Genomic DNA, 18,430 nt, shown 5'->3' on the forward strand with positions numbered 1-18,430 from the left:
TCTCATAGTCCCAGGAAGTAGTTAGGTGTTGTAATTTTCCCATCATCTTATAGTCCCAGGAAGTAGTTTGGGGTAGTAATTTTCCCATCATCTTATAGTCCCAGGAAGTAGTTAGGTGTTGTAATTTTCCCATCATCTCATAGTCCCAGGAAGTAGTTTGGGGTAGTAATTTTCCCATCATCTTATAGTCCCAGGAAGTAGTTTGGGGTAGTAATTTTCCCATCATCTTATAGTCCCAGGAAGTAGTTTGGGGTAGTAATTTTCCCATCATCTTATAGTCCCAGGAAGTAGTTAGGTGTTGTAATTTTCCCATCATCTTATAGTCCCAGGAAGTAGTTTGGGGTAGTAATTTTCCCATCATCTTATAGTCCCAGGAAGTAGTTAGGTGTTGTAATTTTCCCATCATCTTATAGTCCCAGGAAGTAGTTTGGGGTAGTAATTTTCCCATCATCTTATAGTCCCAGGAAGTAGTTAGGTGTTGTAATTTTCCCATCATCTTATAGTCCCAGGAAGTAGTTAGGGGTAGTAATTTTCCCATCATCTTATAGTCCCAGGAAGTAGTTTGGGGTAGTAATTTTCCCATCATCTCGTAGTCCCAGGAAGTAGTTAGGGGTTGTAATTTTCCCGTCATCTCATAGTCCCAGGAAGTAGTTTGGGGGTAGTAATTTTCCCATCATCTCATAGTCCCAGGAAGTAGTTTGGGGTAGTAATTTTCCCGTCATCTCATAGTCCCAGGAAGTAGTTTGGGGGTAGTAATTTTCCCATCATCTCATAGTCCCAGGAAGTAGTTTGGGGTAGTAATTTTCCCGTCATCTCATAGTCCCAGGAAGTAGTTTGGGGGTAGTAATTTTCCCATCATCTTATAGTCCCAGGAAGTAGTTAGGGGTTGTAATTTTCCCATCATCTTATAGTCCCAGGAAGTAGTTTGGGGTAGTAATTTCCCCATCATCTCATAGTCCCAGGAAGTAGTTTGGGGGTAGTAACTTCCCCATTATCTCATAGTCCCAGGAAGTAGTTTGGGGGTAGTAATTTCCCCATCATCTCATAGTCCCAGGAAGTAGTTTGGTGGTTGTAATTTTCCCATCATCTCATAGTCCCAGGAAGTAGTTTGGGGTAGAAATTTTCCCATCATCTCATAGTCCCAGGAAGTAGTTTGGGGTAGTAATTTCCCCATCATCTCATAGTCCCAGGAAGTAGTTTGGGGTTGTAATTTTCCCATCATCTCATAGTCCCAGGAAGTAGTTAGGGGTAGTAATTTTCCCATCATCTCATAGTCCCAGGAAGTATTTTGGGGTAGTAATTTTCCCATCATCTCATAGTCCCAGGAAGTAGTTTGGGGTAGTAATTTCCCCATCATCTCATAGTCCCAGGAAGTAGTTTGGGGTTGTAATTTTCCCATCATCTCATAGTCCCAGGAAGTAGTTAGGGGTAGTAATTTTCCCATCATCTCATAGTCCCAGGAAGTATTTTGGGGTAGTAATTTCCCCATCATCTCATAGTCCCAGGAAGTAGTTTGGGGGTAGTAATTTCCCCATCATCTCATAGTCCCAGGAAGTAGTTTGGGGGTAGTAATTTCCCCATCATCTCATAGTCCCAGGAAGTAGTTTGGGGTAGTAATTTCCCCATCATCTCATAGTCCCAGGAAGTAGTTTGGGGGTGCTGTTTTTTATATATATATTTTTAGAATTGTATTTCTGAGGGAGTGGGGGTGCTGAAAAAATATCTTTGCTAGAGATGCTATATCGGTCCGCTAATACAGTACTATTAAAGGCCCAGTGCACTACTTTTGTGAAGAAAGTCATTTTTCAGGGGGTCCTGTAGATCCCTCAGCACCCCTACTTCCCGCGGCTACGCGTCATTGTGAAAGGAAATACTCATAGCCTGTTATACATTAAAAGTATTAGTAGGTTTATAGTATGTATCACTCTCGTGATTATTTCTCCCCATTTTCAGGGGCGTAACATCATCTCATAGGAAAAGACACATCATTGATACGGATTCTCCCAAAGTGAACCGTTCGGGTTTGTCCATATATATATATATATATATGTATATATATATATATACACTGCTCAAAAAAATAAAGGGAACACTTAAACAACACAATGTAACTCCAAGTCAATCACACTTCTGTGAAATCAAACTATCCACTTAGGAAGCAACACTGATTGACAATAAATTTCACATGCTGTTGTGCAAATGGAATTGACAAAAGATGGAAATTATAGGCAATTAGCAAGACACCCCCAATAAAGGAGTGGTTCTGCAGGTGGTGACCACAGACCACTTCTCAGTTCCTATGCTTCCTGGCGGATGTTTTGGTCACTTTTGAATGCTGGCGGTGCTTTCACTCTAGTGGTAGCATGAGACGGAGTCTACAACCCACACAAGTGGCTCAGGTAGTGCAGCTCATCCAGGATGGCACATCAATGCGAGCTGTGGCAAGAAGGTTTGCTGTGTCTGTCAGCGTAGTGTCCAGAGCATGGAGGCGCTACCAGGAGACAGGCCAGTACATCAGGAGACGTGGAGGAGGCCGTAGGAGGGCAACAACCCAGCAGCAGGACCGCTACCTCCGCCTTTGAGCACGAGGAGCACTGCCAGAGCCCTGCAAAATGACCTCCAGCAGGCCACAAATGTGCATGTGTCTGCTCAAACGGTCAGAAACAGACTCCATGAGGGGGGTATGAGGGCCCGACGTCCACAGGTGGGGGTTGTGCTTACAGCCCAACACCGTGCAGGACGTTTGGCATTTGCCAGAGAACACCAAGATTGGCAAATTTGCCACTGGCGCCCTGTGCTCTTCACAGAGAAAGCAGGTTCACACTGAGCACATGTGACAGACGTGACAGAGTCTGGAGACGCCGTGGAGAACGTTCTGCTGCCTGCAACATCCCCCAGCATGACCGGTTTGGCGGTGGGTCAGACATGGTGTGGGGTGGCATTTCTTTGGGGGGCCGCACAGCCCTCCATGTGCTCGCCAGAGGTAGCCTGACTGCCATTAGGTACCGAGATGAGATCCTCAGACCCCTTGTGAGACCATATGCTGGTGCAGTTGGCCCTGGGTTCCTCCTAATGCAAGACAATGCTAGACCTCATGTGGCTGGAGTGTGTCAGCAGTTCCTGCAAGAGGAAGGCATTGATGCTATGGACTGGCCCGCCCGTTCCCCAGACCTGAATCCAATTGAGCACATCTGGGACATCATGTCTCGCTCCATCCACCAACGCCACGTTGCACCACAGACTGTCCAGGAGTTGGCGGATGCTTTAGTCCAGGTCTGGGAGGAGATCCCTCAGGAGACCATCCACCACCTCATCAGGAGCATGCCCAGGCGTTGTAGGGAGGTCATACAGGCACGTGGAGGCCACACACACTACTGAGCCTCATTTTGACTTGTTTTAATAAGGACATTACATCAAAGTTGGATCAGCCTGTAGTGTGGTTTTCCACTTTCATTTTGAGTGTGACTCCAAATCCAGACCTCCATGGGTTGATAAATTTGATTTCCATTGATAATTTTTGTGTGATTTTGTTGTCAGCACATTCAACTATGTAAAGAAAAAAGTATTTAATAAGAATATTTCATACACGTGTTTAGCAGATGTTATTGCGGGTAAAAATAATTCCAGTGTTTTAATTAAAAAATATATATTTTCTACAGTGTGTAGAATAATAGTGAAGACATCAAAACTATTAAACAACACATATTGAATCATGTAGCAACCAAAAAAGTGTTAAACAAATCGTCTTAAAAGTAGCCAGCCTTGATGACAGCGTTCCACACTCTTGGCATTCTCTCAACCAGCTTCACAAGTCATCAAGGCAAAGGGTGGCTACTTTGAAGAATCTCACAGATAAAATATATTTGGATTTGTTTTACACTTTTTTGGTTACTGCATGGTTCCATGTGTGTTTTTTTTAAAGTTTTGAAGTCTTCACTAATATTCTACAATGTAGAAAATAGTAACAATTTAAAAAACATGCTTGGATCATCGGATTGTCACTAGATCATCGGAATGTCATTCTAGATCATCGGATTGTCATTCTAGATCATCGGATTGTCATTCTAGATCATCGGAATGTCAATCTAGATCATCGGAATGTCATTCTAGATCATCGGATTGTCATTCTAGATCATCGGATTGTCATTCTAGATCATCGGAATGTCATTCTAGATCATCGGATTGTCGTTCTAGATCATCTGATTTTCATTCTAGATCATCTGATTGTTATTCTAGATTCTAGAATGTGTAGAATTGCAGGAAGTAATTTTTTGGGGTTAGGGTAGGGCGAACCCGCCAGCAGATTTCTGTCTACGCTGCTGGTTTGGGTGAGTTTGTTTTGGACTAGCCTGAGCATCAAACTGGAAGGACTGAGTTTGTTTTAAGGGCTGGGTAACCAGTGTGTGTAAGCTGATTATCAGTAGCCAGGCTAATTTGAGCGTTAAGCCTGATGGGCCATATGCTAATCAGCACCCTGAGTCTCCTCCCCCTCAGCCAGACACTCACCTGTTCCTCCCCAGTTACCATCACAGCTGATCTGTTTCAGATTAATCTACTATCCCTCTCTCTGAGGGGGGAGGGGTGTTGTTGAGTTCTGAGTTGGCATGACGATCTGACACCCTGCCGTCCAGAGCCTTCTGTCCGTTTCCACGGTGACCTGATCCCATTCCGCTATTCTGTTCTCCGAGTTCCGGACCTGTGGAACACCGACTGGATTACCGTTGTAAACACACACGGAGTGTGTTCAGAGAGAGGAGAGATCTGGGAACGCAGTGAGGATGCCGGTGCAGCTGATCTCCGTGGTCCCCGCTCGGGAGATGGCCAATAACGGCCGGAGCGCCCCTCGCTCCAAAGACAAGACCGAGGTAAGCCCCTGACCTATAACCTCTGACCCCCTAGCCCTGACCTTAACCTGAACGCAGACCCCGTGGAGCTCTCTGAATGAACTGTGGGTCCTTTCTGGTGTGTGTGTGCGTGGAGGGGTTAAACAGCAGGTTGATCTGGGTGAGGAGAGGAGGAGGGAGGTAGGGAGGTGAGGAGGAGAAGAGAGGGAAAGATAGGGAGGGGAGAAGAGGAGCAGGCGGTGTAAGAGAGGAGAGAGGGAGGCGAGGAGAGAGGGAGGAGAGGAGAGAGGGAGGTGAGGAGAGAGGGAGGTGAGGAGAGGGAAGGAGAAGAGGGAGGGAGGTAAGGAGGAGAGAGAAGGAGAAGAGGAGAGAGGAGGGAGGGGAGGGGGGAGGAGGGAGAGGAGGGGGAGGTGAGGATAGAGGGAGGAGAGGGAAGGAGGTAAGGGAGGTGAGGAAATGGAGGGAGGTGAGGAGGGAGAGAAGGAGGGAAGGAGGTCAGGAGATGGAGGAGAAGAGGATGGAGGGAGGTAAGGAGAGGGAAGGGAAGGGTTATTCCATATCTTCCTATCTGTTCCCAGTAGTGTGTTGTCTCTCTGTCCTGAGGGTTATTCCATATCTTCCTATCTGTTCCCAGTAGTGTGTTGGCTCTCTGTCCTGAGAGGAGGGTTATTCCATATCTTCCTATCTGTTCCCAGTAGTGTGTTGGCTCTCTGTCCTGAGAGGAGGGTTATTCCATATCTTCCTATCTGTTCCCAGTAGTGTGTTGTCTCTCTGTCCTGAGGGTTATTCCATATCTTCCTATCTGTATCCAGTAGTGTGTTGGCTCTCTGTCCTGAGGGTTATTCCATATCTTCCTATCTGTTCCCAGTAGTGTGTTGTCTCTCTGTCCTGAGGGTTATTCCATATCTTCCTATCTGTTCCCAGTAGTGTGTTGGCTCTCTGTCCTGAGGGTTATTCCATATCTTCCTATCTGTTCCCAGTAGTGTGTTGGCTCTCTGTCCTGAGAGGAGGGTTATTCCATATCTTCCTATCTGTTCCCAGTAGTGTGTTGTCTCTCTGTCCTGAGGGTTATTCCATATCTTCCTATCTGTTCCCAGTAGTGTGTTGGCTCTCTGTCCTGAGGGGAGGGTTATTCCATATCTTCCTATCTGTTCCCAGTAGTGTGTTGGCTCTCTGTCCTGAGAGGAGGGTTATTCCATATCTTCCTATCTGTTCCCAGTAGTGTGTTGTCTCTCTGTCCTGAGGGTTATTCCATATCTTCCTATCTGTTCCCAGTAGTGTGTTGTCTCTCTGTCCTGAGGGTTATTCCATATCTTCCTATCTGTTCCCAGTAGTGTGTTGGCTCTCTGTCCTGAGGGTTATTCCATATCTTCCTATCTGTTCCCAGTAGTGTGTTGTCTCTCTGTCCTGAGGGTTATTCCATATCTTCCTATCTGTTCCCAGTAGTGTGTTGGCTCTCTGTCCTGAGGGTTATTCCATATCTTCCTATCTGTTCCCAGTATTGTGTTGGCTCTCTGTCCTGAGGGTTATTCCATATCTTCCTATCTGTTCCCAGTAGTGTGTTGTCTCTCTGTCCTGAGGGTTATTCCATATCTTCCTATCTGTTCCCAGTAGTGTGTTGGCTCTCTGTTCTGAGAGGAGGGTTATTCCATATCTTGGAATAACCCAGTACGTTCGGAACAGAGAGTAAAAGGAGCAGGTTTCTGGGCGCGATAGAATAGATTCAAGGCATAATGTATAAACAAAGGTATGGTAGGATGTGAATACAGTGGAGGTAAACCTAGGCATTGAGTGACGATGAGAGAGATATAGTCTCTAGAGACGTTTAAACCAGGTGATGTTATCGCATATGTAGGAGGTGGAACAACATGGTTGGTTAAGGCATATTGAGCAGGGCTAGAGTCTCTACAGTGAAATAAGAAGGTAATCACTAACCAGGACAGTAATGGACAAGGCATATTGATATTAGGTGAGAGGCATGCATAGCCGGGTGATCATAGGGGTCCAGTGAGTTGTTGGGCTGGCTGGAGACACGGCGATTCAGACAGCTAGCAGACCGGGGCTAGCAAGCTAGCAGAAGGACCTTAGAGGGACGTCTCGACGGAGGAAAGTCTGTTTTAGCCTCCGCGTACGGTGACGTCGATAGACCAGTCGTGATGGATTCCGAGTAGCAGAGGGGTCCAAGTCCAATTGGCAAAATAGGTATAGTGGCCCAAGAAATTGGCCGATGGATCTATACAGCTAACAGTCCAATATGCTCTAGACAGCTAGCGGGCCGCGGCTAGCATCTAGCGGGCCGCGGCTAGCAGGCTAGCAGATGGTCATTCAGCGGACGTCGCGATGTAGGGGCCAGTCGAGCAGATTACGTCTTAGTCCAGTCGTGAAGGATCGGCGGGGTTCCGTACCGGCAGTAGAAGGGATCTGGGTATTGTAGCCCAGGAGTGGCTGATGGGCCTCTTTAGCTAGCCGGGAGACTGGGCCTAGCATGGGCTAGCTCCAGGCTAATTGGTGCTTGCTTCGGGACCGACGTTAGCCAGGAGTAGTCACTTGGATAGCAGCTAGCTAGCTGCAATGATCCAGGTGAAAAGGTCCAGAGCTTGCGGTAGGAATCCGGGGACATGGAGAGAAAATAGGTTCGGTATGCTCTGGGTTCGCGTTGTACAAACTGACGAGAGCTTTCCGAGCTAAAGGTTAGCTGGTGACCGCTAGCAGTGGTTAGCTGACTACTAGCTAGTGAGCTGGCTAGCTTCTGTTGGGGGATTCCGGTTCCGAGCTAAAGGTTAGCTGGTGACCGCTAGCAGTGGTTAGCTGACTACTAGCTAGTGAGCTGGCTAGCTTCTGTTGGGGGATTCCGGTTCCGAGCTAAAGGTTAGCTGGTGACCGCTAGCAGTGGTTAGCTGACTACTAGCTAGTGAGCTGGCTAGCTTCTGTTGGGGGATTCCGGTTCCGAGGTAAATAAAAATACTTTAGAAAAAAACAGATCCACGTGAGGCGGGTTGCAGGAGATTTAGAAAAATATATAAAAAGTTATATACACGGGACATGACAAGACGAAGGACAAAGACGTCTGACTGCTACGCCATCTTGGATGTACATGGATGAGTGATGGCCGTGCGGCATAGGCAAGATGCAGTAGATGGTATAAAATACAGTATATACAGATGAGTAATGTAGGATATGTAAACATTATTAAAGTGGCATTATTTAAAGTGACTAGTGATACCTTCATTAAATCCATTTGTTAAATTTATTAAAGTGGCCAGTGATTTGAGTCTGTATGTAGGCAGCAGCCTCTCTACGTTAGTGAAAGCTGTTTTTCAGTCTCTCGGTCCCAGCTTTGATGCACCTGTACTGACCTCGCCTTCTGGATGGTAGTGGGGTGAACAGGCAGTGGCTCGGGTGGTTGTTGTCCTTGATGATCTTTTTGGCCTTCCTGTGACATCGGGTGGTGTTTTAGTAGTTTGTGTAATATGACCTTTGAACTAACACTGAACTGTTTCTAAATTCTCCATCTCTCTCTCTCCATCTCTCTCTCTCTCCATCTCTCTCTCTCTCCATCTCTCTCTCCATCTCTCGCTCTCTCTCTCGCTCTCTCTCCATCTCTCTCTCCATCTCTCTCTCCATCTCTCTCTCTCCGTCTCTCTCTCCGTCTCTCTCTCCGTCTCTCTCTCCGTCTCTCTGTCTCCGTCTCTCTCTCTCCGTCTCTCTCTCCGTCTCTCTCTCTCTCTCTCTCTCTCTCTCTCTCTCTCTCTCTCTCTCTAACTCTCTCTAACTCTCTCTCTCTCTCTACCTCTCTCTCTCTCTCTACCTCTCTACAGAGTACTAAAGGTCCAGGTCGGTCAGGTAGTCGATCCAGCAACATCTTGAAGGTATTGATTGTTTGATTGGTGGACACCAGTCACTGATGATTGGTTAGAGGTGAAGACGTGTGCTGTGATTGGTTGTTGAAGTGAAGGAGTGTGCTGTGATTGGTTGTTACAGGCCAGCAGTTCTACGACCGGATTGGCTCCTGGCAGTGTTTCCAGGACAACTCCCTCCTCTAAGGACATCTGCAGGTGAGACTGTTACCCAGCGGTGCCTTCAGTTGGCTTGAACGTTTGCTAAGTTGCGTAACGGTTTGTACTGAACGACACGTTTCCCCAAAACGTTTATTAAAGAGTACATAAAGAACATGCACCATACATACACAACGTATCTTCTCTGTCTTCACTAAGGAGCGGAGTTACATTCACATGTTAAGGGTACATTTTGGCTGTATGGAGCAAATATTTCAACAGTCTGAATAAGTATACCATTTAGATTAAGCCTACCAACAAAGTGCTAGGGATGGTCTTGTGCTCTACCATTTAGATTAAGCCTACCAACAAAGTGCTAGGGATGGTCTTGTGCTCTACCATTTAGATTAAGCCTACCAACAAAGTGCTAGGGATGGTCTTGTGCTCTAGCGTTTAGTTTAAGCCTGCCAACAAAGTGCTAGGGATGGTCTTGTGCTCTCCCTAGATGCTGAGAAGGCATTTGATCGTGTGGAGTGGTCTTACCTATTCTTTGCTCTAAATACATTTGGTCTAGGGGACAACTTTATAAAATGGGTGAAAGTTTTATATGATGATCCTCAGGCTGCTGTCCTTACTAATGGGCTATGGTCAAATAGCTTCTCTATATACAGAGGTACCAGACAGGGCTGTCCTTTGTCCCCTCTCCTATTTGCACTCAGGATAAGACCCGTACCATATGTCAGGAACTCTGACCAGACACCTCCATACCTATATGCTGTCTATGCTGTCAGATTGATGTAATTCTCTCCATGTCAGTTCCACACATAGACCACATCATCTTTTGAAGGTGCATGTTCATTTTTCCAGCATTTTGTTAAACATTTCAGTTTATCAGAGAGAGAGAGAGGTGGAGAGAGATTATTAGCTCATTAAAAACCGACTTTGCCACTTCCTTGTTTGGTTCCATGTAGTGGCTGTAGTGTTTTCCATATGTTTCCTCTCCTCTGATACCTTCTCATCACAACAAACTGTAGGGCAAAGATGGAGTATTTAGTCCCGCAATAAGATCCCAATGATGAGCATAAATCCAGGTAGTTTCCATTCCTTATGAAGAAGTCAGTAGAAGTCAGTACTCAAGTTATTTTTTTTTTTTTTTTTTTACTCAATGTGGACTGGACAGTGTTCCACGGTGGATTTAGGCTACTTCTTAGGCCTTGGGTCCTGTCTCTCACTCCTTCTGGAGGCCTTGGGTCCTGTCTCTCACTCCTTCTGGAGGCCTTGGGTCCTGTCTCTCACTCCTTCTGGAGGCCTTGGGTCCTGTCTCTCACTCCTTCTGGAGGCCTTGGGTCCTGTCTCTCACTCCTTCTGGAGGCCTTGGGTTCTGTCTCTCACTCTTTCTGGAGGCCTTGGGTCCTGTCTCTCACTCTTTCTGGAGGCCTTGGGTCCTGTCTCTCACTCCTTCTGGAGGCCTTGGGTCCTGTCTCTCACTCCTTCTGGAGGCCTTGGGTTCTGTCTCTCACTCTTTCTGGAGGCCTTGGGTCCTGTCTCTCACTCCTTCTGGAGGCCTTGGGTCCTGTCTCTCACTCCTTCTGGAGGCCTTGGGTCCTGTCTCTCACTCCTTCTGGAGGCCTTGGGTCCTGTCTCTCACTCCTTTTGGAGGCCTTGGGTTCTGTCTCTCACTCTTTCTGGAGGCCTTGGGTCCTGTCTCTCACTCTTTCTGGAGGCCTTGGGTCCTGTCTCTCACTCCTTCTGGAGGCCTTGGGTTCTGTCTCTCACTCTTTCTGGAGGCCTTGGGTCCTGTCTCTCACTCTTTCTGGAGGCCTTGGGTCCTGTCTCTCACTCCTTCTGGGCCTAACAATTTGCCACATAGTCAGCATATTTTTTCCGGACCCTGTCCTCGGATCTGGAAGGTGGTGTAATCTCAATGGAGCGCAGGAAGGACTCGGCATCAGGTCCAGAATCCAAGATGTGGGTCTTACTCTCACGGGTAACGCGCAGCTTCGCAGGGAACATCAGAGAGAATGTGATGTTTTTGGGCTGCCAATTCTCTCTTGATCCCGTCGTAATCTTTTCTCTTCCGCTAATAGCTCTGCAGAATAGTCATTGAAGATAGATACGCGTTTGTCTTTGTAGAATAGTCATTGAAGATAGATACGTGCTAATAGCTCTGCAGAATAGTCATTGAAGATAGATACGCGTTTGTCTTTGTAGAATAGTCATTGAAGATAGATACGTGCTAATAGCTCTGCAGAATAGTCATTGAAGATAGATACGCGTTTGTCTTTGTAGAATAGTCATTGAAGATAGATACGCGTTTGTCTTTGTAGAATAGTCATTGAAGATAGATACGCGTTTGTCTTTGTAGAATAGTCATTGAAGATAGATACGCGTTTGTCTTTGTAGAATAGTCATTGAAGATAGATACGCGTTTGTCTTTGTAGAATAGTCATTGAAGATAGATACGCGTTTGTCTTTGTAGAATAGTCATTGAAGATAGATACGCGTTTGTCTTTGTAGAATAGTCATTGAAGATAGATACGCGTTTGTCTTTGTAGAATAGTCATTGAAGATAGATACGCGTTTGTCTTTGTAGAATAGTCATTGAAGATAGATACGCGTTTGTCTTTGTAGAATAGTCATTGAAGATAGATACGCGTTTGTCTTTGTAGAATAGTCATTGAAGATAGATACGCGTTTGTCTTTGTAGAATAGTCATTGAAGATAGATACGCGTTTGTCTTTGTAGAATAGTCATTGAAGATAGATACGCGTTTGTCTTTGTAGAATAGTCATTGAAGATAGATACGCGCTTGTCTTTGTAGAATAGTCATTGAAGATAGATACGCGTTTGTCTTTGTAGAATAGTCATTGAAGATAGATACGCGTTTGTCTTTGTAGAATAGTCATTGAAGATAGATACGCGTTTGTCTTTGTAGAATAGTCATTGAAGATAGATACGCGCTTGTCTTTGTAGAATAGTCATTGAAGATAGATACGCGTTTGTCTTTGTAGAATAGTCATTGAAGATAGATACGCGCTTGTCTTTGTAGAATAGTCATTGAAGATAGATACGCGTTTGTCTTTGTAGAATAGTCATTGAAGATAGATACGCGTTTGTCTTTGTAGAATAGTCATTGAAGATAGATACGCGTTTGTCTTTGTAGAATAGTCATTGAAGATAGATACGCGTTTGTCTTTGTAGAATAGTCATTGAAGATAGATACGCGTTTGTCTTTGTAGAATAGTCATTGAAGATAGATACGCGTTTGTCTTTGTAGAATAGTCATTGAAGATAGATACGCGTTTGTCTTTGTAGAATAGTCATTGAAGATAGATACGCGTTTGTCTTTGTAGAATAGTCATTGAAGATAGATACGCGTTTGTCTTTGTAGAATAGTCATTGAAGATAGATACGCGTTTGTCTTTGTAGAATAGTCATTGAAGATAGATACGCGTTTGTCTTTGTAGAATAGTCATTGAAGATAGATACGCGTTTGTCTTTGTAGAATAGTCATTGAAGATAGATACGCGTTTGTCTTTGTAGAATAGTCATTGAAGATAGATACGCGTTTGTCTTTGTAGAATAGTCATTGAAGATAGATACGCGTTTGTCTTTGTAGAATAGTCATTGAAGATAGATACGCGTTTGTCTTTGTAGAATAGTCATTGAAGATAGATACGCGTTTGTCTTTGTAGAATAGTCATTGAAGATAGATACGCGTTTGTCTTTGTAGAATAGTCATTGAAGATAGATACGCGTTTGTCTTTGTAGAATAGTCATTGAAGATAGATACGCGTTTGTCTTTGTAGAATAGTCATTGAAGATAGATACGCGTTTGTCTTTGTAGAATAGTCATTGAAGATAGATACGCGTTTGTCTTTGTAGAATAGTCATTGAAGATAGATACGCGTTTGTCTTTGTAGAATAGTCATTGAAGATAGATACGCGTTTGTCTTTGTAGAATAGTCATTGAAGATAGATACGCGTTTGTCTTTGTAGAATAGTCATTGAAGATAGATACGCGTTTGTCTTTGTAGAATAGTCATTGAAGATAGATACGCGTTTGTCTTTGTAGAATAGTCATTGAAGATAGATACGCGTTTGTCTTTGTAGAATAGTCATTGAAGATAGATACGCGTTTGTCTTTGTAGAATAGTCATTGAAGATAGATACGCGTTTGTCTTTGTAGAATAGTCATTGAAGATAGATACGCGTTTGTCTTTGTAGAATAGTCATTGAAGATAGATACGCGTTTGTCTTTGTAGAATAGTCATTGAAGATAGATACGCGTTTGTCTTTGTAGAATAGTCATTGAAGATAGATACGCGTTTGTCTTTGTAGAATAGTCATTGAAGATAGATACGCGTTTGTCTTTGTAGAATAGTCATTGAAGATAGATACGCGTTTGTCTTTGTAGAATAGTCATTGAAGATAGATACGCGTTTGTCTTTGTAGAATAGTCATTGAAGATAGATACGCGTTTGTCTTTGTAGAATAGTCATTGAAGATAGATACGCGTTTGTCTTTGTAGAATAGTCATTGAAGATAGATACGCGTTTGTCTTTGTAGAATAGTCATTGAAGATAGATACGCGTTTGTCTTTGTAGAATAGTCATTGAAGATAGATACGCGTTTGTCTTTGTAGAATAGTCATTGAAGATAGATACGCGTTTGTCTTTGTAGAATAGTCATTGAAGATAGATACGCGTTTGTCTTTGTAGAATAGTCATTGAAGATAGATACGCGTTTGTCTTTGTAGAATAGTCATTGAAGATAGATACGCGTTTGTCTTTGTAGAATAGTCATTGAAGATAGATACGCGTTTGTCTTTGTAGAATAGTCATTGAAGATAGATACGCGTTTGTCTTTGTAGAATAGTCATTGAAGATAGATACGCGTTTGTCTTTGTAGAATAGTCATTGAAGATAGATACGCGTTTGTCTTTGTAGAATAGTCATTGAAGATAGATACGCGTTTGTCTTTGTAGAATAGTCATTGAAGATAGATACGCGTTTGTCTTTGTAGAATAGTCATTGAAGATAGATACGCGTTTGTCTTTGTAGAATAGTCATTGAAGATAGATACGCGTTTGTCTTTGTAGAATAGTCATTGAAGATAGATACGCGTTTGTCTTTGTAGAATAGTCATTGAAGATAGATACGCGTTTGTCTTTGTAGAATAGTCATTGAAGATAGATACGCGTTTGTCTTTGTAGAATAGTCATTGAAGATAGATACGCGTTTGTCTTTGTAGAATAGTCATTGAAGATAGATACGCGTTTGTCTTTGTAGAATAGTCATTGAAGATAGATACGCGTTTGTCTTTGTAGAATAGTCATTGAAGATAGATACGCGTTTGTCTTTGTAGAATAGTCATTGAAGATAGATACGCGTTTGTCTTTGTAGAATAGTCATTGAAGATAGATACGCGTTTGTCTTTGTAGAATAGTCATTGAAGATAGATACGCGTTTGTCTTTGTAGAATAGTCATTGAAGATAGATACGCGTTTGTCTTTGCAGAATAGTCATTGAAGATAGATACGCGTTTGTCTTTGCAGAATAGTCATTGAAGATAGATACGCGTTTGTCTTTGCAGAATAGTCATTGAAGATAGATACGCGTTTGTCTTTGTAGAATAGTCATTGAAGATAGATACGCGTTTGTCTTTGTAGAATAGTCATTGAAGATAGATACGCGTTTGTCTTTGTAGAATAGTCATTGAAGATAGATACGCGTTTGTCTTTGTAGAATAGTCATTGAAGATAGATACGCGTTTGTCTTTGTAGAATAGTCATTGAAGATAGATACGCGTTTGTCTTTGTAGAATAGTCATTGAAGATAGATACGCGTTTGTCTTTGTAGAATAGTCATTGAAGATAGATACGCGTTTGTCTTTGTAGAATAGTCATTGAAGATAGATACGCGTTTGTCTTTGTAGAATAGTCATTGAAGATAGATACGCGTTTGTCTTTGTAGAATAGTCATTGAAGATAGATACGCGTTTGTCTTTGTAGAATAGTCATTGAAGATAGATACGCGTTTGTCTTTGTAGAATAGTCATTGAAGATAGATACGCGTTTGTCTTTGTAGAATAGTCATTGAAGATAGATACGCGTTTGTCTTTGTAGAATAGTCATTGAAGATAGATACGCGTTTGTCTTTGTAGAATAGTCATTGAAGATAGATACGCGTTTGTCTTTGTAGAATAGTCATTGAAGATAGATACGCGTTTGTCTTTGTAGAATAGTCATTGAAGATAGATACGCGTTTGTCTTTGTAGAATAGTCATTGAAGATAGATACGCGTTTGTCTTTGTAGAATAGTCATTGAAGATAGATACGCGTTTGTCTTTGTAGAATAGTCATTGAAGATAGATACGCGTTTGTCTTTGTAGAATAGTCATTGAAGATAGATACGCGTTTGTCTTTGTAGAATAGTCATTGAAGATAGATACGCGTTTGTCTTTGTAGAATAGTCATTGAAGATAGATACGCGTTTGTCTTTGTAGAATAGTCATTGAAGATAGATACGCGTTTGTCTTTGTAGAATAGTCATTGAAGATAGATACGCGTTTGTCTTTGTAGAATAGTCATTGAAGATAGATACGCGTTTGTCTTTGTAGAATAGTCATTGAAGATAGATACGCGTTTGTCTTTGTAGAATAGTCATTGAAGATAGATACGCGTTTGTCTTTGTAGAATAGTCATTGAAGATAGATACGCGTTTGTCTTTGTAGAATAGTCATTGAAGATAGATACGCGTTTGTCTTTGTAGAATAGTCATTGAAGATAGATACGCGTTTGTCTTTGTAGAATAGTCATTGAAGATAGATACGCGTTTGTCTTTGTAGAATAGTCATTGAAGATAGATACGCGTTTGTCTTTGTAGAATAGTCATTGAAGATAGATACGCGTTTGTCTTTGTAGAATAGTCATTGAAGATAGATACGCGTTTGTCTTTGTAGAATAGTCATTGGAGATAGATACGCGTTTGTCTTTGTAGAATAGTCATTGAAGATAGATACGCGTTTGTCTTTGTAGAATAGTCATTGGAGATAGATACGCGTTTGTCTTTGTAGAATAGTCATTGAAGATAGATACGCGTTTGTCTTTGTAGAATAGCCATTGAAGATAGATACGCGTTTGTCTTTGTAGAATAGCCATTGAAGATAGATACGCGTTTGTCTTTGTAGAATAGCCATTGAAGATAGATACGCGTTTGTCTTTGTAGAATAGCCATTGAAGATAGATACGCGTTTGTCTTTGTAGAATAGCCATTGAAGATAGATACGCGTTTGTCTTTGTAGAATAGTCATTGAAGATAGATACGCGCTTGTCTTTGTAGAATAGTCATTGAAGATAGATACGCGTTTGTCTTTGTAGAATAGTCATTGAAGATAGATACGCGTTTGTCTTTGTAGAATAGTCATTGAAGATAGATACGCGTTTGTCTTTGTAGAATAGTCATTGAAGATAGATACGCGTTTGTCTTTGTAGAATAGTCATTGGAGATAGATACGCGTTTGTCTTTGTAGAATAGTCATTGAAGATAGATACGCGTTTGTCTTTGTAGAATAGCCATTGAAGATAGATACGCGTTTGTCTTTGTAGAATAGCCATTGAAGATAGATACGCGTTTGTCTTTGTAGAATAGCCATTGAAGATAGATACGCGTTTGTCTTTGTAGAATAGCCATTGAAGATAGATACGCGTTTGTCTTTGTAGAATAGTCATTGAAGATAGATACGCGCTTGTCTTTGTAGAATAGTCATTGAAGATAGATACGCGTTTGTCTTTGTAGAATAGTCATTGAAGATAGATACGCGTTTGTCTTTGTAGAATAGTCATTGAAGATAGATACGCGTTTGTCTTTGTAGAATAGTCATTGAAGATAGATACGCGTTTGTCTTTGTAGAATAGTCATTGAAGATAGATACGCGCTTGTCTTTGTAGAATAGTCATTGAAGATAGATACGCGTTTGTCTTTGTAGAATAGTCATTGAAGATAGATACGCGTTTGTCTTTGTAGAATAGTCATTGAAGATAGATACGCGTTTGTCTTTGTAGAATAGTCATTGAAGATAGATACGCGTTTGTCTTTGTAGAATAGTCATTGAAGATAGATACGCGTTTGTCTTTGTAGAATAGTCATTGAAGATAGATACGCGCTTGTCTTTGTAGAATAGTCATTGAAGATAGATACGCGTTTGTCTTTGTAGAATAGTCATTGAAGATAGATACGCGCTTGTCTTTGTAGAATAGTCATTGAAGATAGATACGCGTTTGTCTTTGTAGAATAGTCATTGAAGATAGATACGCGTTTGTCTTTGTAGAATAGTCATTGAAGATAGATACGCGTTTGTCTTTGTAGAATAGTCATTGAAGATAGATACGCGTTTGTCTTTGTAGAATAGTCATTGAAGATAGATACGCGTTTGTCTTTGTAGAATAGTCATTGAAGATAGATACGCGTTTGTCTTTGTAGAATAGTCATTGAAGATAGATACGCGTTTGTCTTTGTAGAATAGTCATTGAAGATAGATACGCGTTTGTCTTTGTAGAATAGTCATTGAAGATAGATACGCGTTTGTCTTTGTAGAATAGTCATTGAAGATAGATACGCGTTTGTCTTTGTAGAATAGTCATTGAAGATAGATACGCGTTTGTCTTTGTAGAATAGTCATTGAAGATAGATACGCGTTTGTCTTTGTAGAATAGTCATTGAAGATAGATACGCGTTTGTCTTTGTAGAATAGTCATTGAAGATAGATACGCGTTTGTCTTTGTAGAATAGTCATTGAAGATAGATACGCGTTTGTCTTTGTAGAATAGTCATTGAAGATAGATACGCGTTTGTCTTTGTAGAATAGTCATTGAAGATAGATACGCGTTTGTCTTTGTAGAATAGTCATTGAAGATAGATACGCGTTTGTCTTTGTAGAATAGTCATTGAAGATAGATACGCGTTTGTCTTTGTAGAATAGTCATTGAAGATAGATACGCGTTTGTCTTTGCAGAATAGTCATTGAAGATAGATACGCGTTTGTCTTTGCAGAATAGTCATTGAAGATAGATACGCGTTTGTCTTTGCAGAATAGTCATTGAAGATAGATACGCGTTTGTCTTTGCAGAATAGTCATTGAAGATAGATACGCGTTTGTCTTTGTAGAATAGTCATTGAAGATAGATACGCGTTTGTCTTTGTAGAATAGTCATTGAAGATAGATACGCGTTTGTCTTTGTAGAATAGTCATTGAAGATAGATACGCGTTTGTCTTTGTAGAATAGTCATTGAAGATAGATACGCGTTTGTCTTTGTAGAATAGTCATTGAAGATAGATACGCGTTTGTCTTTGTAGAATAGTCATTGAAGATAGATACGCGCTTGTCTTTGTAGAATAGTCATTGAAGATAGATACGCGTTTGTCTTTGTAGAATAGTCATTGAAGATAGATACGCGTTTGTCTTTGTAGAATAGTCATTGAAGATAGATACGCGTTTGTCTTTGTAGAATAGTCATTGAAGATAGATACGCGTTTGTCTTTGTAGAATAGTCATTGAAGATAGATACGCGTTTGAATAGAATAGTCATT

The 18,430-nt window shown here is 41.9% G+C and overlaps 1 protein-coding gene across 1 annotated transcript in view; it reads left to right on the forward strand.

The window, feature by feature from the left end:
• The first annotated feature begins 3,736 nt into the window (after positions 1–3,736).
• Positions 3,737–18,430, forward strand: part of LOC129856046 (uncharacterized) — a 37,370-nt gene continuing 22,676 nt past the window's right edge. Inside the window, exons 1-3 of the mRNA XM_055924179.1 lie at positions 3,737–4,865; positions 8,663–8,713; positions 8,826–8,899. Of these exons, the coding sequence (XP_055780154.1) occupies positions 4,779–4,865; positions 8,663–8,713; positions 8,826–8,899 (212 nt within the window). The 5' untranslated portion in view covers positions 3,737–4,778. The remainder of the gene's footprint in view (positions 4,866–8,662; positions 8,714–8,825; positions 8,900–18,430) is intronic.

The sequence above is a fragment of the Salvelinus fontinalis genome, chromosome 5, assembly GCF_029448725.1.
Source record: "Salvelinus fontinalis isolate EN_2023a chromosome 5, ASM2944872v1, whole genome shotgun sequence".
Taxonomy (NCBI): Eukaryota; Metazoa; Chordata; class Actinopteri; order Salmoniformes; family Salmonidae; genus Salvelinus; species Salvelinus fontinalis.